This window comes from Typopeltis vanoorti, chromosome 22 (genome assembly GCF_054136105.1).
Source record: "Typopeltis vanoorti isolate ZY-2024b chromosome 22, IOZ_Tvanoo_1.0, whole genome shotgun sequence".
Lineage (NCBI taxonomy): Eukaryota > Metazoa > Arthropoda > Arachnida > Uropygi > Thelyphonidae > Typopeltis > Typopeltis vanoorti.
The window spans coordinates 87,418,365-87,442,300 of record NC_143570.1 but is presented as its reverse complement, the minus strand read 5'-3'; the positions used below and the strand labels follow the sequence as shown (position 1 = coordinate 87,442,300).

The 23,936-nt window shown below is 37.6% G+C and overlaps 1 protein-coding gene across 1 annotated transcript in view; it reads left to right on the top strand.

Moving 5' to 3' along the window:
- LOC150094544 (integrin alpha-PS1-like) overlaps positions 1-23,936 on the top strand; it is a 397,822-nt gene that overhangs the window by 113,615 nt on the left and 260,271 nt on the right. The window contains exon 2 of the mRNA XM_090412091.1: positions 16,325-16,452. Coding sequence (XP_090268217.1) covers positions 16,325-16,452 — 128 coding nt within the window. The remainder of the gene's footprint in view (positions 1-16,324; positions 16,453-23,936) is intronic.

The following is a 23,936-nucleotide window of genomic DNA, read 5'->3' as shown; positions in this document are numbered from 1 at the left end:
CTGTATATTGGCAATCCTGAAGAATGCCATTGGCGAAAGGAGCAATCACTGTATTGTGATTTCCCTCCACTGGGTTATTATTATTATTTTTTTTTTTTCTTTATTAGATGAAATTCTTGTTGCAGGTGTCAAGGCTAGGAACATATCTCTGTGACATACACGTATGTATATATGTGTGTGTATGTATATTATCACTTCAGGTTGTCTTTGATTCTCTGGGCTGCAATGAATACATTTTTTGGGCATGATGGTGCTGGTGAGAGTCTGCATTTGAGTAACTTCTCGTCTGTGATGGCTTCCCCAATACACGAACGGATCTCTTCCATTGTTCCTTTTCGAAACATGGACATTCACGAATTCATTACACGACCTAGTAAAAATGAGTAAAATGTTAAATCGAATTTAGTTAAAATGTGGTAATATGTCGTTGAACTTCTTGCATACGGAAAACAAGAGTTCTTTAAGATATAAGAAGGAATGTTAAATAATTGCTTCAGACATAAAAAAAAAAAAAAAAAAAAAACCTATTGGAAACGAACATCGATCCTGTTCCTCAGAAACGCCTGTAGCTTACTAAAAGAACAAGGATTTCAGTGTCGATAGCATAATTAAATTCATGTCCTAATTCTTTTCTTGTCGACCTGAGTAATATGTCTATAATTGACGAAACTAGTAACTACATTTTCTAAGACAATTTACGTAAAAGATAATAATGCAAGAGAGCATGGGTCACTTCCCCTCCTTGTGAGGTTTGCTCTTTCCTCTAGGATAAAGACATTCACTTGCCGGGCCCTCCCTTCCGACTAACTCCTTTGCTACTTCTTACAGCTTATCACTGTTTTCATTTTGACAAGTAGTTATATAGTCTGCGATTTTTTTTTTTTTTTCTTTCTAATATTGTCGATTTGAGTTTTGGAAATAGAAATACGTGACAAAACGCTAGATCTGGAGGAGTAGGAAGGGAGACGAAGAACAGCATTCAACTTGTTTGTGAACAAAAAATCATGTACAAAGAAAACAATCATTGTTGTGATGGAAAAATTAATCTGCAGTGCGTCACATCTCGGATCTTTTTTGTCGCATATTCGCCGTATGTAGACGCCGCACAATATTATTATTATTATTATTACATGACACCTCCAGGGAGGCCAAAGACTCATCGAGGGAGGGCACCTACTCTACATCTGTTTCCAGCACTCAATCCAGCAACTTCAACTCACCGCAACTACATCAACGCCATCTACTGCCCATTCACACCACTATCCGAATAGAAATATTGCCTTACAGTTAGACGACACATAAGAACGAATTCGTAACTTCTCCAATGCTCACATTCACTCGAACTTTTGAACAAAGACAGATTTTCAAGTTCTGCTTATTACTTCCTTTCTGAATGAAGTTTCACCATTTCGAAGGCTTGTAGGCAGTTTAACCTAGTTAGAAGTAGAATGCACTGATGCACAGGTGTAATTCATCGAAGGCAGTCGTTTTCTGATGGGGCATCAAGGGCATAGCACACAGGAACGCTCCGCACTGTATTGCTTGTCAGCTATGTAATATGCAAATTCTGCAAGTGAAATAAATAACGAATAATCCAACCGATTTTATTCGACCTACATCTAGAGAAGGAGACTTTCTACCAACCACCTGCTGTAAGGTCATCTGACGGCCAATCCAGAATTCTGATCATATCTCGTATGTTTTCATAATTTTGTTATTAAAAAGAAAGTAATAATCTCTTACTTAATGTTTAGATTCCTCATTGACTAAGGTCACGAGAAAATGACTTGTGCAATTCAGAAGTAAAGTTCTTAGCCAAAGATAAACTTTGTTTAAGACAAACTAAGACTTTGGCTAATATCCCCACGGTTGGTGGTTAACCAAAGAAATGTGTTGAGTAGCTGGAATGAGTTACTTCTCAATTGATCGGCCGTTAAATAATGATGTATTCTAGCACATCACATATTCGGTTAATTGTTTACAGAGGCATCAGCAGTTTGTCTGTTAACTTCAGAATATTCTTGATAGTTTCTTAAATAAATAAAAAAAACTCGAATCTGAACCATTTTTAAAGCGATTTAAACCTTATTGGATTTAAATGAAGGCTAATCGCCGCTTCATCTTCATCTTACTCCCATTCATACCATTTCGCTCCGCCTCCTCGAGTGTATCTTAGCGCTCCAAATCATTAAGTAAATAAAGTGCACAAGCGCGGCAAACGAAGCGGTTGACTCATGACGTCAGTAATCTGTTATGCCTCCATCTGTCGCATTCCGGGATTACTTGGCACCATCCGTCACCCTATCCAGTCCCTCCTTGTTTGTCATTGCCGTATCATGATAAGGGGGAGACGGAAACAAGTGCTAAAGGCACGTGGTTAGCAAAGGGATTCTAGTAGGATATTCTGGACAGTAAATTTATTCATTCTCTCGGTGCATGACTGATTACAAGATAGAAGCTATCTTGCACGTGCTGTCCACCTAATGACTAGCGCGCGCGAAATCTCAAGTAGGACGTTGGTCCGTGTAGATGTAAGTGATTGATGACACTCTTCTTTAGCCTGGCCTGCAGTCTCTCTCTCTCTCTCAATTACATAGGCGACAAGAATTGAATTACATGTTATATGATGCCATCCTGTTCTGGAGAAAGCGGCAGTTGAATTTCTTATGTTGTATGTTTCAAAACAATGCATGACGTAAGATATTAAGCTTTACCTATCAATATTTCCAAGAAACTACTGTCTGCAGTAGTTAAAAACAAATATCATTTTCTCCCCCCTGTCTATCCCATTCTGTCAATACATATATCAGTATTCCGTACGGTTTAGCTATTTTCTGGGGGAAGCAACTTACGTTTCAAATATCTAAATAAAATCTCTCTCATGTTTGATTTTTTTGACTGCAAAAAATGAACGACAAGCGACTTAACTGATGTGAATGGAGCAAGTTTATATTCGATCCAACTGTTCAGTTCCATCAGAAGAACTAATATACAATACTTGTATATTAGTTCCTATATTAATCTGTTAATGGGTTAAAGGAGAGGTATGATAGATTGTGTGGATAGTTTGTGTCTCCCACGATGAGTTCGGACTCCATGGAGGTGTCCTTACAATAATAATAATATATTTATTTATTTATATTTTTGTTTCTAATAATTTGATCATTAGTTATATTCCTTGCTTCCCGCCTAGCTCGTGGTGATTGCCGCGTATGACTAATTGCACAGTCATTGTAAGCCGTCTGTAGTCGTGCTCCCGCATGATCACCGTAATAAGTGTGCTTAGCTGTTTTTCAGCTCCTTGTCAGACAGTCAGGTTGAAGCTTGCTCGTAGTTCCCTAGTGCCCCTGTAAAAGAACAAGTGAACCGTGAGGCCCTGCCATATTATCCACTAAGATCAGGGGTAGAAACAGGCTCTGATATCTCGGGCATGATTACTCTAGCAGTTAGGTCATGAAAAAAACTGCCCTCCCATATTCATTATTTGGTGACAAGGGCGTTGAGCCGTGTGCTGGAGATGCGCGTGCCACTTAAAAGGGAGTTTATCATAGAAATATAATCCCGGTTAATATTGTTGTTGGAGATTGTTTTTCTATAAAAAAAAGATATTCAACTTTATAATAAATATCCAGAAGTAACATGTTGACCGAAGTGCTGTTAAATACCATTCTTAAATCCACACGATGCAGTAATAAAGTATTGGCTTCTTTTCCCCACTACTTTATTTAAATATTTGACGAATACAGAATGAAATACTTTTTTAGTAATCCATACACAATCTCTTGTGTATGGATCCAGCCTGGTCATCAGTGTCGTGGATGAGTGTAAAGATTTAGAAGAAGAAAAGAAAAAATATTAACGTTGGATTGTACTCTTTAGGAAAACTTCTAAAAGGCAGTCGTAGCAGGAATGAAGAATCTTCTGTGGGTTTAGAAGTTGAATTGTGAAGGAGTGATGAATGGATATTGCAGCAGATTTTAACGGATTTAAAGGAGTGCGGAGCAATGACCGATGCCAATTCTGATGAACAGTGATCATGATTAAATTTCTAGAAAATACCTCCCGCAGAACCAGCCTGTGTAAAGGAGTGTATTCATGAGAACTAACATATTAATTAAAGCTGGTGCTTTGTAATGTTGTTCATCTCAAGCGCATCTGAAAGTTATAGCTAGTTGATATTCTGGAAGTTTGATTCAGTAGTTAGGGTTTTGTAGTATTTCAGTATTCGTGAAAATTTTATATGTGATCATTGGTGGCAATAAATGCTTCAGCATTTCTATCTGTTGGATCAGTGCAGGTAGAATAGGAAATCCAGTTAGTTGTAAACGATGAAATTTCCAGCAAAGAGATTTCCTAACTGGGAAAGATGGACCAGAGAAAATAAACATTTAAAGTAAATAATAATAATAAAGAAAGATAAAAAAAATAATAAAAATATTTGGTTAAAAACTCACTATCGTTTCTATCAAATTAATTTGCTGTTTCTTTCGCTGTCCTAATAGTCTTAAAATGCCATCCTTTGTGATAAAAATTTGGGAAAAGCCACGTGAGTGATGTTTGAAAAAACCGAACTTTGAATTTTGCTGGGTGGAAATAGAAATGAACAATATTCCACCCACTGCGAGTTTTCTCGCGGTGGGTGGAATAATGATCAATGGCTGCACCCTTCTTAATGTTTTTGATAAGGATATTGTAACTGCGAAGAGGTACCTAGAACAGACCCTCGAACCCTGTGTGCGACTTTGTAGAAGTGAAGTTGGCCCATTATTTATTCTTTTTTTTTTTTTTTTTCCATGCATGGCATAGTCACTGTCCATAGAGCTCAAGTGGTAGAGGAGTATCTTGAAACTGATGATATTCAGCGACTGCCGTGACCATCACGATCACCAGACTTAAAACGAAACGAACATGTGTGGGACACCCTTGGACGTCGGATTGCACACCGACAGCCCCACCGCCTCGGTCACCTGGTGAGCTAAATTCACCAGACTTAAAACGAAACGAACATGTGTGGGACACCCTTGAACGTCGGATTGCACACCGACAGCCCCACCGCCTCGGTCACCTGGTGAGCTAAATTGGCCATATTTGATAAGTGTGAGAGTTGATGCGACCATATATTCGAGTATATTGTGTCGATTTCGGTAATGTGATTTTTTATTATTATTATAGTAATTCTTATGTAATGTCCCTTATATTTGTCGGACGTTTCTTGCTTCCCCTTCATTTCATTGTTATTCTGTTGCGCCCTATCATACCTACTTTTATCCTGCTTTATCGCAAATTGACTAGTTACAACATTTTTAAGTGTTTTGTTAATTTTGTGGAGCAGTAGTCATTGTTACTATAACCAATACTTTCTTATCGCAGTCACAAAGACGGTATAACATTTATCCTTCACTTCGAAAAGACGAAAATGGGTTCGAATCCCGTTCAAGGACACAGCTAGTGAATGATTTAGCTTGATAGGGAGATGGAGTGTTTTTCATTCCTCTGCAAAATTCCGAGAACAGACGCATTTAAAAGATATGCGTCTTTTGCATCCAAATCACCTTGATTATGTTTTAATATGTAATGAGTTTTAAAGTTGTTTCGTTTCTTTATGCATTTGATCCGATAAAGATTATCATTTTACGTGATAATCTTTATCGGACTTTGAAATTCAGTAAATCTAGCAAATATCCAGAACGTATTTCGCTTCACTTTTTATAAAGGCCGTAGGAGTTCTCGAAAAATAAATTAAATCAAGACTAAAACTTAAAAAGAATAAGTAAAAGTGGTAATAATTGTGGGAAAAAAAAAAAAAAAACAATAGTGCAGAATGATATTTCTGCGCTAAATTCAATAGCATTGATATTAGTACTAGGAACCTGGTGTCACTTTTCCAGTATACAGTATTCATTGAATTGTTGTAAACTTTCGATTGTAAAACGAACAAATAGATTATTATTATTGTTGTTGTTGTTGTTCCGGGCAACTCCAAGGAGTCGACAGACTCATCGAGGGAGGCCCTAACATCATGTCAAGAACAACTATTCGACATTCACACAGTATCTATCATACCTTGCCTTGAACTCATTCACGGTCGTAGCACCCACAACAGACTCTGGAAGCTTATTCCACTCATTCACTACTCTCCAAGTAAAAAAACCTAGCTCTAACACCCTTGTCAATCACGCTCTTGCCCAGCTTCCATTCATGGCCCCTAGTCCTCCCACCACCAGTCATATTTTCAAAAATATCTTCTGGATCAATCTTATAGAAACCCTTCAGTAATTTGAATGTCTCAATCATATCACCCCTCCTTCGCCTATCGACCAATTTCTGCAATCCACAAATCTTCAACCTATTCTCATAAAGTTCATTTCACAGACCTGCTATCATCTTGGTCATTCGTCTCTGGATCCTCTCCACTTCCTCCCCATCACGAAGAAACCCTGTGCCCATAACTGGGCACAGTAGTCCAGATGGGGTCTTATCAAGGCTCGATACAGAGGAACAACAACTTGTTTGTCCCTGCATGTTAAAGTACTTTTCAGAAGCCAAATGATTTGATGAGCTGTTTTAGTCACTTTTGCAATGATTATAAGAATGCATAATTATTCATGCTGAAAAGAATTTCATTACTTTAATAAAATTACTGATTATATATTTTTACCATGTCTAAGGCATTTTAAATCACTGTGCAGATGATTTTAATTTTATATATTTCACAATTTTATAAACAGTGCATTAAATAAACGGATTATTATTAATTTTTTTAAAATTTTTATTTTGGTATACTTCAGACGTCCGTCTTCACGACTCAAGTAAACTTGAAGCGCCCTCTATTATAACACAATTCGTATTTTAATAACTTTTATTATTATTAAATGAGTTTAATATTTTGTAATATTAAATTGATATTAATTTTCTGTAATAATTTATGGTTATGGGGGGGGAAGAGAAAACAGCATGACATAATTTATTTACTAGCCTTTATCAGTCTATTGAATATTTATTAGTAAGAGGAAAACCGCATCGTGTATAGTAACAAATGTGGAAGAGGGGGATGCCTATAGGAAGTCTTAATATTAGAATTAATGGGATGCTTTTACACTATTGAGCGGTACAACTTAAGTGACTGTTTTTATTTATTTATTTTTCTAATGGCGATACGCTGCATTACACAACTCATGCGATCCTAAATACTTAGAGAAGCTTCGGAATATCCTTATTCGCAGAACTGGCAAAGAAAACCCGTTTATGTTGCGTTCACAAGGTGATGACTCACTTAGGATGCGTTGAGCCAAAGAACGGATCTTTCAGTTGAGTCAGTTTTAGAAAACGAAGCGTGCGTTTGTCATTGTTATATACAGCCGGGATTCACTCCACGTTTTTGCATGACTGATGAAGAAAAAGAAAGCTTAAAATAAAACGTGAGAGTCGAAAAGGAAAACAGGGTGTCTGTCATAAATCCATTACCACTTAGAGAAAACATGCTGACCTTGTCGTGTGTGTGTGTGTGCGTGCGTGCGCGCGTGCATGCATGAAATCTTATTCTAGTGTTTAAATAATATCATCAGTCAAGATGTATCAATTGGTGCAGTGTTGAATCCAAATTTGTGTCTGAGATAGTAGCTTTTAAAATCTAGCAGGAAGGTGTGTTTTCTTTCCATCAACTGTGAAGAAATGCATTGTTTCTTCTAGAATACAGGTTTTTATGTGATTACCCTATACCAACGTAGAATAGTATCAGAACATTTTCGCTAACTCAGTTACTTTCAGCTTGTGTTCAGTAGATTCATGAGTCAGTACTCTTAATGTTAAAATTCTCCTACAAAACATTGCCTGTCAGCAAAACTGATTTTTATTTATTTTTGACATAGTCCGTAAACACTGCTGTAGCGACCAATATGGAAACTTTTCACGCGCTTCACACAGATGCGATATGCTGCTGCTATTCTTTTCACCCCAAAGTGCATAACCTTACACTTTGGCACATTAAATTGACATCCATTTTTCCTAGCCCAGTCCTCCAAACTATCCAAATCATCCTGTAAAATTTTGACATCCTGTGCACTCATAATTGTTCTACCCAACTTTGCATCATCAGTGAACACTTCCTCTCAAATCCTTTCCTATATCATTGATGAACAAATTGAAAAGCACTGGTCCAAGAACAGAGCCCTGTGGCACTCCACTAGTCACAAGCCGTCTTTTAGACTCCACTCCTGAATAAACCACTCTCTGGTATCTCTCCTTCAACCACCTTCCTATCCATCTCACCAAACCTATATCTATCCCCATCTGCTCCAGTTTACTGATTAGGGTTCCATGTGTTATCCTGTCAAAGGCCTTGGCAAGGTCCAGTAGTATCACTGTAAACCCATTACCCCTATCCAGTTCAGCCGTCACTGTGTTATAAAACTTGAGCAAGTTACTGAGGCATGATCTACCCTTCAAAAAGCGATGTTGTCCCCCATACAATATCCCATTTTCATCTATCCAATCCTGTATTCTTTTCTTGACTAATTTCTCTAAGACCTTGACAATGATTCCTGATATGATAATCGGTCGGTAATTTACAACAGCAGTCTTGGAACCACCTTTATGCAGAGGAACTATTTTCCCCTCTTTCCACCCTCTCGGGACTAACCCAGACCCAAGACTCAAATTAAACAAAATGGTCAAGGGTACTGACAATTCTTTAGCTGCTTCTCGTACGACACGAGCTGGTATACCATCCAATCCCACGGATGTATTGACATTGAGGTTATGCAATAGACTACTCACCTCCACTTCATTCACCACAATTCCCGTATAATCTACTGGTTTATTCGTTTCTGCAATGTCACCACCTGGATGATATATACTTACAAAGTGCTCACTCAATAACTCAATCATATCAACTATATCAACTGATTCAGTTACCTCCCTACCATCGGCATTCTTTAAAATCATTCTGCCATGTACATTTTTCCTTTTACTTGCAACATATCTAAAAAACTGTTTAGGATTCTCTTTAGCCTGCATGGCCCATGTTCTTTCGTAATCCTTTTTTGCTTTTCTTACCACACTCGATACCCTTCTGGCCTGCGCTTTATACTGTTCATATGCCTGCCGGTCACCTTTCTCCTTAAATTCCCTCCATAGTTGTTTCTTTTTTTGCAGCTCAAGCTTAATGGTGTTATTCATCCATTTAACCCCTACTTGATTTATTATTCGGACTCTAGGTATACAATCAGCCATTGCTTCATGCAAATACTTCTTAACTGCTTCCCATGCACTATCAACTTCTAGTCCTTGCAGTTGTACATGCCATGGCACTGAACCAATCAAACTCCTAAGCTTATCATACTTTCCAGCCCGATAATTCCACATGTACCCTGTCTTAATTGAAAATTCTACACCTTTAGCCACCTCCCAAGTTAAGACCCTATGATCACTCTCACCGATTGGTGGCAATGTGGTCATATTTGTTACAGCCAAATCCTCAGATGTAATTACTAGGTCAAGCACTCTCTGACCCCTAGTATTTTCCATTACATGCTGTCGCAGATAGTTATCCCTTAATAACCGCATAAAATCCAATTCCTTCCTCCCGTGTGTCCTCTCCTCACTCCAATCAATGCGACCATAGTTGAAATCTCCCATAATAATTACCCTCCTTCCACTCATTTCTTCTATTTATGTTGGAGGTTTAATGGATTTTTTACAACACTCAAAAAGAATTAAAATAGAATTTAATACTTCCTATATTTCGTCCTAGTCACTAGGACATCTACGGGGATTACGAAAACAATTAATGTAACATGCACACAAAAACTTACAATACTAAGCCCAACCACGTGGGTGACACTAAAGTCCTATCTAGGTGGAGCGCCCTCTAAGGGTGGTCGTAGGTGGCCTGGAATGTAAGGTGGGACCTCTGGTGATGAGTGTTTCCCAAATCTTCGGAAGCTTAATGCAACCGTATTTATTTAGATTTGGTTGGTTTCTGAGAGCTGCTGCTGCTTCTAAGAAAAGTCTCTTTCTTGAATTTGCTGTGGTGGAGCATGGTGGTTTTCTTCCATGATACTCTGTGGGTGGTGTCCAACACATGGTCAGCCAAGCCTGAATGGCCATAGTTGTGTTTAACGATGTACGACTTGTGTTCCTCCAGGCGGATGGATGCTGATCTGCCTGTCTGTCCAAAGTACGCAAGCTTACAGGAACAGGGTACTTTGTAAACTCCAGGCAGAGAGAGAGGAGGGAGCTGATCTTTTGTAGACCGGGTAAGGGTAGCAAGTTTGCGGTAGGGCTTATATGCTGTGTGTAGGTTATACTTTTTTAGTATCTTGGCTATTTTTCCAAAGTGCCACGGATGTAGGGTATGGTGATGGCATTTTTAAAATCTTGTTGACGAGAGGGATGGGGAATGGGGGAGGAATTGATTATTTTTTTTTTTTGATAACTGTGTTCGCTGTAGCCATTGGAGAGGAAAGTTCTGTGTATGTGGTTAAGCTCAGTAGTGAGGGCAGTTCCACTGGAACAAAGATTGTGGGCTCTCTTGGTAAGAGTTTTAATGATGCCATATTGTTGCGAGGGATGGTGGTGGGAGAGTTTGTGAATGTATCTGCCTGGGTGTGTGGGTTTTCTGTATACAGTGAAGGCAAGTGTATCATTAGGCAGGCATGTGACTAAGGTGTCTAGGAAGGGTAAACAATTGTTCTTTTCCTTTTCCATAGTAAACTGGATTCTTGGATGTAGGCTATTGAGATGACTGAGGAAGGAGTCTAACGTGTCTGGGCCATGAGGCCAAATAGAGAACACATCATCTACATATCTTAGCCAGATAGACGGTTTGAGTGGGGCTGAGTCTAAGGCTCGTTTTTCGAAATCTTCCATATAGAAATTGGCAAGGGGGGTGAGAGGGGGGAACCCATGGCGGTTCCCTCTATCTGCTTGTAGATTTTGTTCTTCCAAGAGAAATACCCAGAGTTGATGGCAGAGGAAAAGAGATCTAAGATGTCAGAGGGAAAAACGTTTTCTAAGAGAGATAAAGTGTCAGTTAAGGGAATATTGGTAAACAATGAGGAGATATCAAAGCTTACTAATATGTCTGTAAACCTCCAACATAATGTCCTCACAGCACTTAAGCCTCTACACAAGATTTCTTCTATTTGTTTGTGCATACTGTCACCACCATCTTTTCCATCACCTGGTCTATAGCAGCACCCAATTGTATATTTAGTTCTGCTAAATATTTTGTCCACAATCTCACACCAAATGGCTCAAATGTGCTCTTTTCTGTATCCTGCAATTCAACTTCTATTCTCCTTGGCTGTAGTCATCAGCTATCATCAACAATACTCCTCCCCCCTCATTTTATTCTCCCTGTCATTCCTGAACACACTATACCCGTCACATTCAATCCTACTTGCTATATCATCTACAGTCAGCTATGATTCACTAATACCAATAACCTGTGGTCTGGAAGTGCCAACCATGGCCAAAAAACTCTTCCTTCTTGTTCCTAATACTCCTAGCATTAGTGTACATGAATTTAAGACCCCCATTAGCCCCAACCCTACCTTGATGCCTTATATTAACTATCCCACTCTGATTTGTTGTCCTTATTCGCTCGGGCATATTATATTCATTCTTACATTCAACTGCATCCCTAAGGACTCCCTCCTCTTAATAAATCTAGTTTCCCTGAATTTGCACATCCACTACATTCAGCAACACTTTCTCAAGTCTCCTTACACCGTAACCATTCAAATGCAAGCCATCCATCTTATATAGATCCTTTCGTCCATCGAACTCACTCCACACCACAAATACCACACCACTTGTCATACATAACCCACGCATAAAGTCATTTGCAATTATGGCCCTCCTTTTAAGCATTTCACTGTCATACCGTGGTAAAAGACTAATCATTCTAACTCTCTCACTCTTTTCTTTTGCAACCTCAAACAATTCATTCAGGTCTTCTATCATTTCCATTTTATCTCCTTTCAAATCATTCGTACCTGCCACAACAATCATTTCTTTCACCCTTTCCTTTTGCTCTCTAATAGACTCAGTTACATCCTTTATGGTCGCACCAGGTTGGTACGATTTTGTCAAATCCTCTACTAACACACCTCGTACTAACGAGTCTCCATACAGCGCACTATCCTTCATTTTGTTCATGTTCACACTCATACGCCTATTTTTCCTGTCATACTTTTTATTATTGGCTGGTTCATTCAGTCGACTTTTGCTCATACGCTCTAGCTGCTGTTTTGCCCTTTGTATCGCACCATTCAACAACGCGATCTCACTCATTGCATCTATCTCATCTTTTTTATTCTCTGTAAAACCATTAATACTATCATTCACACTCTCACAATTCTCTGGTACAACCTTGCCATTTCTTCATATCCCTATTTTCTTCATTCTGAAGTTTGACAAAAATATCACACTCACGATCCGAAATACACTTCAATTTCTCATTCTCCCTACATTTTCTACACACATTCACTCCTTTATTATCATTTGACTGCACTCTGACCGCACTCCGCAAAGCGTACATTTCGCAGATGGTACACTGAATCATCTCCTTTACATTACCGTTCTTGAAGGAAGATGGCGAACCATCATTACTGGCCACCATTTTCCTTCGTACTGGAACCATACTACTAGTAACGTATTTTATCAAATTATAAATAATAAACACCAAAAACACACAAACAGACGCACTAAGATATGCAAGGCATACAAAACTACGTAATATTAAAGTAAATTTATCAACGATAACTGAAAATAATGCTTATCTGATCAGGAGCTTTCACAAACACTACACACCACGAATCCCTCTAGCGGTGACTTCCCAACATAGATTATGTTATAAAACACTTTAGTACACTAACTACACTAATAAAACTTCAATAATATACTAAAATTACACAATTAAATCTAACAAAATATTTAATAAATCAAAAATCACAAATCTTTCAGGAGCTCTCTGGCAGTACGTCTTTTCACCAGCTAGCCTCGACACCAAACCTGTAATACACCTATAATACACCTCTCTCTTCGATTTGATGACTCCCATTTCCCTGATTCTGACTGTGATTTCCATTCTTACCTGTCTTATCCTCACCTTTATGCATTGCATGTTAAAATGTGCTCAGTCACCTCACTTTGTTAATATCCTACCATTTTCATTGACAGAATGATTCCAAATGAGAGTCATAATTCTGTACTTCTTGTATGACATTTTATTAAATTTATTATTATTATTATTATTACATGGCACCCCCAGTTAGCCCGAGGGCTCATTTGGACAAAAATTTGTGAATATATTTGAATTTTATTTTTGGACCATATTCAACTGAGTTTGATTCTTGTTGTTGTGACAAGATGAATTTGCTATTACTGTTAACATCTGACTTCCATGTAGTTAAAGGATTCGCTGTGGGTAGTTCATGCTCTCCCATGCAAAAAGATCTTCAAACCATGCCTTAAACCCATTCACAGTTTAGGCATTCACCACACTCTCAGGCAATGTTTTTCATTCACTAGTCACTCTCCATGGAAAGAACCTCCTTCTCACACCCTCTTTATCTGCCCTTGTCTCCCTCTCTCTATGAAAAATTGTCTAAACTCTTTTTTCCTTCACATTAATCTGGTAAAAACTCCTCTCCAAATCTCCTATTCACTAAGCTCTGCAACTTGCATTCCACCAATATCTCCTCATATCTGATGTTTCATAGACCTAACTCTGACTTAGTAAACCTTCTCTGCATCCCTCCAATACATCTTCATCCCCTCGAAAATCAGGTAACAAAATCTGTGCACAATTTTTATATGGACTTTTTCAATTGAAGGTGAGTTAGTTGATCTCATACAGATGATTATTATCATTATTATTATTATGTGACACCTCCAAGGAGTCCCAACTCATTGAGGGAGAGTACCTACCACTCTGTCTCCACCACTCAATTCACCAACTACAGCGAACCACATCATCTACACTAACGCCATCTATGCCCACCACAACCACTAGTATTTTCACAGACAATCACAAACATCCATTCCCGTGGTGGGATTCGATCTCGTAGCCTTTTGGCTGGAGAGTGGATATATTAACCGATTGGCCAAATCAGTAAAGTTTTTTTTTTTTTCTTTCCAGAAACTCGGGTGTTTCATCCTGTGTAATAGTAAGTGGGTTTAGTGGTGGAGGCAGAGTAGAGTGCCCTATCTCCGAGTTCTTGTGCTCCTTGGAGGTGTCATGTAATAATAATATTTAGTGGCACAATTAGGTACTTGAGAAAATGGAATCAACATGATCTTTTTTTCTTTTTTTTTTTTTTTTTTTTTTTTTTTTGCCTATATAATGGTCATCACAGTCTTGTTGATTGTGATATGCTGGAGAGTAACTAAAATTAATATGAGTGTTGGATCTGCTGCTCTCAACCACCAACAATACTATTTTTTGTCTGTAAACTGTGTGTATTTGTGTGTTCCCATGGCCATTTTGCCTAGATTCAGTTTGAAAAACCTGCATTTTCATTCAACTCATTCGAAGGGTACAATGTTCAGTTGTTTTCCTAATTGTACTATGGAGGTGCTAAATTAATAAAGAAAAATAATTCAAAATTAAGTGGATATTGAATACCACATTATTTCTTAGCCGAATAAGAAACTCAAAGATAGAAAATCTAATCTAAGAGTTTCATGTCGAATATAGAAAACTATAAAGTTCAGCGAGTCCAAGCATAAGCCAACACCTGGTAGTACAATGCTAGGGCAACTCGTAGTAAAGGTGGGGCAAGATCCCTCACTGTCCTTAGTATTTTTTCCATATGGTAAAACACGGCTCCTAGGAAATGTATTAGTGTTTTACATTATGAGAGACGGTCACTACCCATGGTTTCAACCTTTTTTTGAGGTCTCATAAGTGAATAGGTGTAAACCTAGATGTAATACTAAGGTTTCAATAGTCAGTGCTTATTTCTTTACTGTACGAGTTGCCAAAAGGTGCACAAATACAATTACTGAAATAAGAGCCAACAGGCTTCACTTCGGCGAAGTAAAATTATTCAAAATTAAGTGAATATTGAATATCACATTATTTCTTAGCTGAATAAGAAACTCAAAGATAGGAAATTTAATCTAAGACTTTCATGCTGAATATAGAAAACTATAAAGTTGGGTGAGTCCAAGCGTAAGCCAACACCTGGTAGTAAATAATTTTTTCAGAATTCTTTTTAAATATAATTAAATGATTAGCATGTGAAGAAAGTAAATTATACAATATTAGTATTTGCTTTATATTTAATCACCATCAAATTCCTGGTATGTTCTCTCAGGGGATATTATGATGGTACTACAAAAAGTTTGCATCCTTAATAATTTCCTGTTGACAGTTTTTCCCCAAAGTAATCTTATATGTCAGGACTATTTCAGTCTTCTAAGGCTTTTATTACTGTGTTAATTTATTACTGCAGATCTTGGTCTTCCTCTGGGTCTTTTTCCTGCCATTCTAGCAAAAATCTACTTGCCTTGCTGACTTTTCCTCATTTGTTTCAGTTCCCATACCACCTCAGTTTAGTTATTCTAACACATTCTTGAATGCTAACAAGTATTCTGCCCAAATAGCTGAAATGTTTTACTTGTTCTAAAGCTTCTCTATTCAAGGTTACTTAATGTTTTCGGTGTTCCAACCCATTTCCATATTCTTTGTTTAATTGTTGATTTTCATACTGAATTTATTACAACTGTTATTCAGTTTAGCTAGGGAATCCTCTAAACTTTAATTTGATTTGTTAAGGAGTACATCATTTGTACAAAGTAAAGTGCTGAGTTGAATATCTCCAATTTTGACATTAGTCCTAATGCCACTTTTCTTAATAATGTGGTTCATTCATTCAAAAAAAATTGGCCATGTGTAATAATCACATTATGAATGTGATTATTACACATGATGAATCAATGATTCATCATGTGTAATAATAAAAATATTTTATTTTTATTATTACACATTTCCACATGATGTGGAAATGTGTTTGAGTATCATGTATTAATATTTATCAAATATGACATTATCTTCAGATTTCTTTCTATAAAGGAAAAGTGGATATGACACAACCTGCTGTGGTGGAATTTTTCCACTCGAAGTAAAATTAAGATCTGATAATGTTGGAGTTTTGACAGGTAACAGACTGATTCGGAGGAAAATTGTAGAAAGGAAGTTAGTACTATCATATCCTGTACATCCCTTGAGGGTACATGATGTCATCAGGAATTTGATGATGAAGTAAAATTAAATGAGATTTGATAAATTCATTAAAAAAAATTTTTTTTTTAGGTTGTTGGTTGGAGCACCAAAAGCAGTGCCTCAAGGATTAGGAACAAATAAATCAGGTGCTGTGTACCGTTGCAGTATATCCTCATTCCAAAAAGACTGTGAGCAGTTAAGGTTTGATCCAGAAGAAGGTTAACAGTGCTATGTTATTTATTTATATATTTAAAAGCATGTGACAGTATAGTTTATAGTATTATTTAATGGTATTCACACAGAGCCTCCGTAGCTCAGCTGGTATAGATGAAGCCCTGTGGTCATAAAGACCTGGGTTAGATTCCCGTCTGTGATGTGAGGCACCTTTACATGGTCTATTTTGACTAAAGGTGAGTTAGCCAGTCTCATATGGAGGTAGAGGGTTTTTTCTTCCAGAAACTCGGATTTTTCGTCTCTCAGAACAGGCAAACTGGCTCCATGAACACACACGGAGCTACAGTCAAAAATGTATACTTAGAAGTCCCTCAATCGAGGACACAACCTCAACTGGTCCTAAGGTACAGATGAGGAAAAATTGGGGGGAACTCCACACGACAACAAAACAACGTGTTCACACATACCACCACAAGAATAATCGAGTAAATATATTTATTAAGTTGCTGCTGGGTCATTACAAATGAAATCATGGACTGAAGATGCATGATTTTTGATTTTTCAAATGAAGGAGTTTTAAGATTTCTCCTGGCATCCTATTAATTATGACAGCCTCTTTTTATTCAATGAATCCAACCTTTTTACAATTTTGATGGGTTTAAAATTAATCACAGTTCGATTTTGGATTTTTTTACTGACATTTTAATGCTCACTGTGCATACTTTTTTATTTTTTATTTGCATTTTCAGACAAGCTGATTTTTTTTTCAAGATGGCTACCTGTTGTAGGTTATGAGTTCCCCCACCTCCATTTTTAAATTATTCTGCAGGTTCTAGGTTGAATCTATAAGTCTGATATTTTTGTTTCATTAATGCATGCATTGGAATGTGCCTGCACGAAATCACTATGATTTATCTATTTCTTCTGTGAAAAAAATTTCCTGAAACACTTTGCCAAAAATTATAAACAGTTGACTATGAAGCACAAAAAAAAAAAAAAAGCTATGTGCAGGACCAAATAAAAATTCGAAAATTTTTATTTGGTCCTGCACATAACTTCCAGATATTCTTGAAAGGTGGCTATAAGGAAAAATTGGTTTCATTGTTATTTTCATCTCTGGAGAGCCTTTTGGAAATGAAAAAAACTATCATTCTTCATCTTTATGTTTACTACATCAACCTATCAGGACAATTTTTCTTAGGAACATGTGTAGTGTTGTGTGCCAAGTGACAATAGCAAATGGGAAAGTTAAAAATAAATAAAATGCTTAAGATGAAAAAAAAATTAACATTTATATATATATATATATATATATATATACACATATATACACACACATACATACACAGGTACATAAAGCATTGAATGTTTGGGCTCATGGGCTCACCCGAGGTACCTGATGCTGGACCATGCCTTACTTCATGTAATATACATCTGTTATATTATCTGTAGACTGGTCCCTCCCTTCTTTCTTTGTTTCGTTCTTCTCTTCTTACTCCTTACCCCCAATGCTATTAGAGTATTCGAGGGCTAGGGGTGAATCTTTCCAATCTTGCTATGTCATTTTGCCTTATGCAGCCACCGAAGGGGGCAAGCTAGTCCCAATAGGTTCCGGTCCCAAGCCTGCATAAATGGCGAGGGTTGATGTCAAGAAGGGCATCCAGTCGTAAAACTTCACTGCAAGCTCTAGCTGTGATCAAATGAGTAGAAAAGAAAGTGATACAAAGCCACATTTTCCTACAGCTGCAATAAGTGGATGAGGGCGGGTGTGGTTAAAGAAGTGAGCCCAGCAAGTGGAGAGAATGTTGCGAGTGAGAACATTGAATGTTGGAAGCATGACTGAAAGGGAAAGAGAGGTGGCAGACGTGATGAGGAAGTTGGACAATTTATGTGTGCAGGAGACAAGGTGGACAGGGGGAAAGGTGAAGGAACTAGGAGACGGATATAAATTGTTCTACTCTGGAGCAAATAAAGAGGGAAGAAATGGTGTTGGAATTGTGGTGTGTAGCAGAATGAAGGGCGACGTACTGGAAGTGGGTAGGAGGAATGACAGGATCATGCGATTGAAACTGTATCTTGGAGAAGAGCATCTGATCATTTTATATGTATCCCCACAAGTTGGGTGTACAGCAGAAGAGAAAGATGAATTCTGGAATGTGCTAGATGAAGAAATGAGGGAACTGGAAGAAAACAAGATGGTGATTGTCAGTGGAGACGTGAATAGACACATAGGGAGACAGAATAGGGACTGTGAAAGGGTGCATGGCAACCATGGAGTGGAATGATGAATCAGGAAGGGGAGACAATTTTGGACTTCACAGTAGTGCTTGATCGTGCAATTCTGAACTCCTTTTTCTGTAAGAGGGAAGAGCATTTGATAACATTTAGAAGTGGCAACAACAGTTCACAGATTGACTACATTTTGCCTAGAAGAAAACATCTAAAGGCAGTAACAAATTATAAGGTAATCCCAACAGATCAAGTGCCGCAGACACTGGCTGCTGTGCCAGACTTTAAACTAAAGTCAAAGATAAGAACCTTTGGAAGCCATGGGAGGAAAACAATTAAGTGGTTTCTCTTAAAAGAAGAGAGTGTGAGGAACCATTTTAGGGAGAAGGTGTTAGAGAGGATTTCGGAAAGATTAGAAAGTGCACAAGATTGGTGGAAACATAATTCAAAAATAATTCTAAGCTGTGCAATTGAGGTGCTTGGCAAAACATTCAGATAGATTAGAGAGCAGGAGGAGGGTTGGTGGTGGAATAATAATGTACAAGAAGCATCGATGGCTAAGAGGAAGGCAAAGCAGAAGTGGGACGAGTCAAGAGTGGAAGAGGATAGAGAGGAGTACACAGAGAAAAAGTGAGAAGCCAAGAGAGTTGTTGCACAGGCGAAGGCCATGGCATATCAATTAGAAACAAAGGAAGGACAGAGAAAGATTTATCGACTGGCAAAATGTAGAAATAAGGCATCAAAGGACATCACACATGTGAGGCGGATCAAAGACTGGAGGAAGGGTATTAAGGAGGGATGTGGATGTAAGAAACAGATGGAGAATATACTTTGAAGGGCTTTTGAATGAAGAAAATGCAAGGATTCACAGAGAAGATGGGGGAGCCTTAAGAGTGGAAATGAAGGAGGCCATAAAGAGGATGAAGAATGGAAAATCGGTCGGCCCTGACAGGATTCCAGTGGAAGCATGGAAGGCACTCGGGGAAGAGGGAATTGACCTGCTGTGGGACATGTTAATAAAAGTTTGTCAACAGGGAAATATACCTGAGGAATGTTGGGAAAGTACTCTTGTCCCCATCTACAAGAGTAAAGGGGATGCACAAGACTGTAAGAATTGCAGAGGAATAAAGTTCATGTCCCACACAATGAAAATCCTAGAGAGGGTTCTTGGAGGAAGACTGAGGAAGGAGGTGGAGATTGCAAAGGAGCAATTTGGCTTCATGCCTAGTCGTTCAATGACAGCTGCTATCTTTGGGTTACGCAGATGATGGAAAAGTTTCGAGAGAAACAACGGGAGCTACATCTGGTATTTATTGATCTGGAGAAAGCGTATGATAGAGTACCAAGGCAAGAAGTCTGGAGGTGTCTGAGGGAGAAGGTACCGAAGAAAATATGTCAGGTTGGTGCAGGAGATGTACAGAAATGTGAAGACAAGAGTTTCGGACCTGCCTGGGAGAGACAGAAAGTTTTCCAGTGACAGTTGGATTGCATCCATTAAGTCCGTTCCTGTTTAATATTTGATGGAGGTGGTGACAGAGGAGGTGAGAGAAGATGTGCCTTCGATTGTGCTGTGTGCAGAATCAAGAGAAGAATGTCTATACATGCTACATTATGGAAAATTATGGAGACAATTACCGTGTTCGAGCTAAACGTTAGTGTAATATAAACCAAAATCAACACTCGATGTTTCGACCTTCATATCAAGGTCATCATCTGGAGCATACACATATATATACAGAGAAACAAGCTGCACTACAATTTACATGGCTTGCTAAAGTTACTGACCAACCATTACAACAATTATTGGTCTAACCTGGTGAAAAAAAAAAAAAAACCTTCGCAAAAATTTGGAGTCATTAACACCCTTAAAAACTGAGCTATAACAATTTGCTCTAATCAACAAGCTTTTAACAAGAATTAAAGATTATTAGCACACATTTATAAATAATGGCTATAACCAAAATACTATTATGTTAGAAGTTTTTTTTTCCACTTGGTTAGACTATAATAAATTTAGTTTAATCCTTTATCCAAGTGTAAGCAAACAGAGTTTGTGCCTGAAATATTTGTTTTTTTGCTTACACTTGGATAAAGTATTATACTACAAATTTAGACTATAAAGGTTAGACTATAAATTTATTATAGTCTAACCAAGTGGGGAAAAACTTCCAACATCTTTCTCTAAATCCAGGGTGATTTGATGGTAAGATGAGACACCTTTTGGCAACTCATATAGGTAAATATGACTTCTCCATTACTTCCACCTTAGTATCACCACCTCTGGGTCTGGCTCCCACTGACGAGACCTCAATAAAGGTCGAAATCGGTCTGGGTGGTGGCCCTTCCCTTAATGCATGGCATTATACATGTCTGCAAGGAGATGTGCTTTGCACTATGGGAGATACTAAGACAAGTAAGGTTATCAGAAAAAATCAATAGAATCCTCCACCATTATAATCTCAATGCTACTTTTAAACCATGTATAAAATTAAAAAGCATATTCAACTCCTCTAAGGATCCTCTCCTCAAATTGGCACATCCTGGAATTTATTGCTCTACTGCACCTTATATTGGTGAAACTGGACGTACAATCCCTATATGTTTAAAAAAAAAAAAAACACAAAAGACGCATTAAATATAACAATTTTGGCAGGCCTCTCCGATCATGCTCCCAACACCCTACACCAAATTGATTGGAAAAGTACGTGCTCTTTATATCATACAAAAATCTGGTATGAAAGAAAATTTAAAGAAGCCTGCGATATTCTGATTAACCACCATCATCTCAACAATAATTGTGGCATAAAAATTCCAAGAATTTGAATGGCACATATTCAGCCTACTTAGTATCTAGCATACTTTAGGCAATTTTTAGCTTTTATTAGAAACTATTCCATACCGATTTGTTGAAATTTATATGTATAATCACAGTTTTTTTATTTTTATATATATATAATACTGTATATATATAAACATGTTGCTCTCTCCAGCCCCATTTAATTTTGTAACCTAATAGATGATAATAATGGGACTCTAGCTTTGAGTCCTATTATTTACTATGTAGTAAAGTTTTTTTCACCAGAGGTCAGGCCAATAATTGTTGTAACGGTTGGTTAACTTTAGCAAACCATGTAGATTGTAGTGCAGCTTGTTTCTCTGTATATATATATGTGTATGCTCCAGATGATGACCTTCATATGAAGGTCGAAACGTTGAGTGTTCATTTTGGTTTATATTAAATTAAAGTTTTACTCTAACATGGTAGTTGTCTCCATAATTTTCCATATTGCTTCAAAGTCATCATGAGATTCTGAGCTGTGTGAGAAAAATGAACTCCAAAAAGCTGTGTTTTTTGAAGTTGTAAAAATTCTGTAGATCCATAGATTAAAAAAAAAATAAAGGCTATTATTGTTAATATGATACCAGGAAAAATCTTTAAATAGAAATTCTTCCATCTGAAGGATGGTGTAATCAAATAACTCAGTTTCATCAAAATACAATTACATGCAACTCCAGGCTGTCTCGCCTCCCCTACCCTCCTTATACAGTTTAGAGGTGGCCTCTTGTTCTATCCCCACACACACACAGTCATTCTATGAAATATTTCTTCCATGTTAAACTGTAACAACCCTGACCAACTTATGTTTCAATCATATCTTCCCTCTTCTCTTCAGAAGGCTTTGCAAATTACATTTCTGCAATTTGTCTTCATTCCAATGACCAGTTACTACATTTTTTTAACATATCCTCGCTGCCATGATATTGGCCAATGATTCATTGCACAGGCTATATAGAAGAGATAAGTGTGAGTTTTGGATGTGTGGAGTGAGTTTTGGTGGCTTGCAATAGAATAGCTTACACTTCTCAAGGTTGTGAAGTTATAGTGCTGAGACTTAATAACAGCGAGTTCATCTAAGGTGCACAGATATAATAATGATACAAATGTCACTGAGCATGGTTATGAATCTGGTGAAGGAAGGAACTATACTTTGGATTCGGGATTTTTGAATGTGTCTGGGAATGGAAAAAAGAAAATATACCAACCAAAACCAAGCAGAAGGTAACTTGTTATGTCTATAAACAAATGCCAGGCACATAGGAAACAAAGTGTTTGAGTTTGTTGCTTTGGTGAATACATTGTTGCCAATGATTCCTCTATGCTGTATAGCTGTGCACTGACTGAGATGCCCCTGTGCACACTGAATTGTTCTGCAGATGAAAGTTTCTTTTAAAAACACTGCTGGTTCTAATTCACTGTGTAAATGGTTGTTTTTGCTTTCCATTCCTAACTCTTATTCTAATTGGTTTATCAACTGTCATTGGATTGGTCCAGTTAGGTCATGTGATCTTGGCTGGCTGGCAGGCGGGCCTTGTTAGGAATGAAATAGGCAGCCTTCCTATTTTCAAATGGATGGGAAAGCAATGATTGACTGGAGCAGTAGTTTTACTAGAGTCATCTAGTGGCAGAAACCTGAAGAAGTTATGTGAGAGACTCATAGTGGTAGTGCATGAAGGTGGTGTCATTAAATTTCATTTTGTAATGATGCCATTATAAAAAAAAAAACTTAGTGCCATGCAGTTGTCAGGTTGTGTAAAAATTTTCTTTTTCAGAGCAGTAGCTGGTCTACACAGTAAAAAAAAAAAAATTAGACGGTATATTGATTGTGGCCTAAAATTGTTGTCATTAGTAACACCCAGATCTCGCAGTCGGATGTCACAATTTTAATTGAGCGTAAAGGGTATAGTAATTTTAGGAATGACAGAAAAGATAGGAGAGGAAATGAGTGTACTACCAATAACATCAGATGACTTTAGTTCAGTTAGGTTAGGAACTCATGAGCACAATAAGCAATAATATGAGTTTGAGACTATGTGTGAAGTGCAGGCTAATAGGATGAAATATATGCTGTTACTACAGACTTGTCAGTTCAGTTGCTGGAATGAAGAAATGCATCACCAAATTGTCCTGATGCATAATAAACAAGCAATTAATATGAATGACTTAAATTATCTGAAAATTGATTTGGTAGCAAAGAAAACTTATGGTAATAATGGAGAATTTGAGACAACTTTCTCCAGAATTAAAGGCTCTCACCAACGAGACCTCAATTAAGGTTGAAACTGGTCTTGTTAGTGATCTTTCCCATAATGTATAGCATTATACATGTTCATAAAGATAGATGCTTTGCATTATGGAATATTAAGACAAGTAATGTGAAATCATTAGAATCTGTACACCAGTTATCCAATTGTGAAGTTACTTCAGTCGCAAACTTTGTTTGTTTACTTACACTTGGAT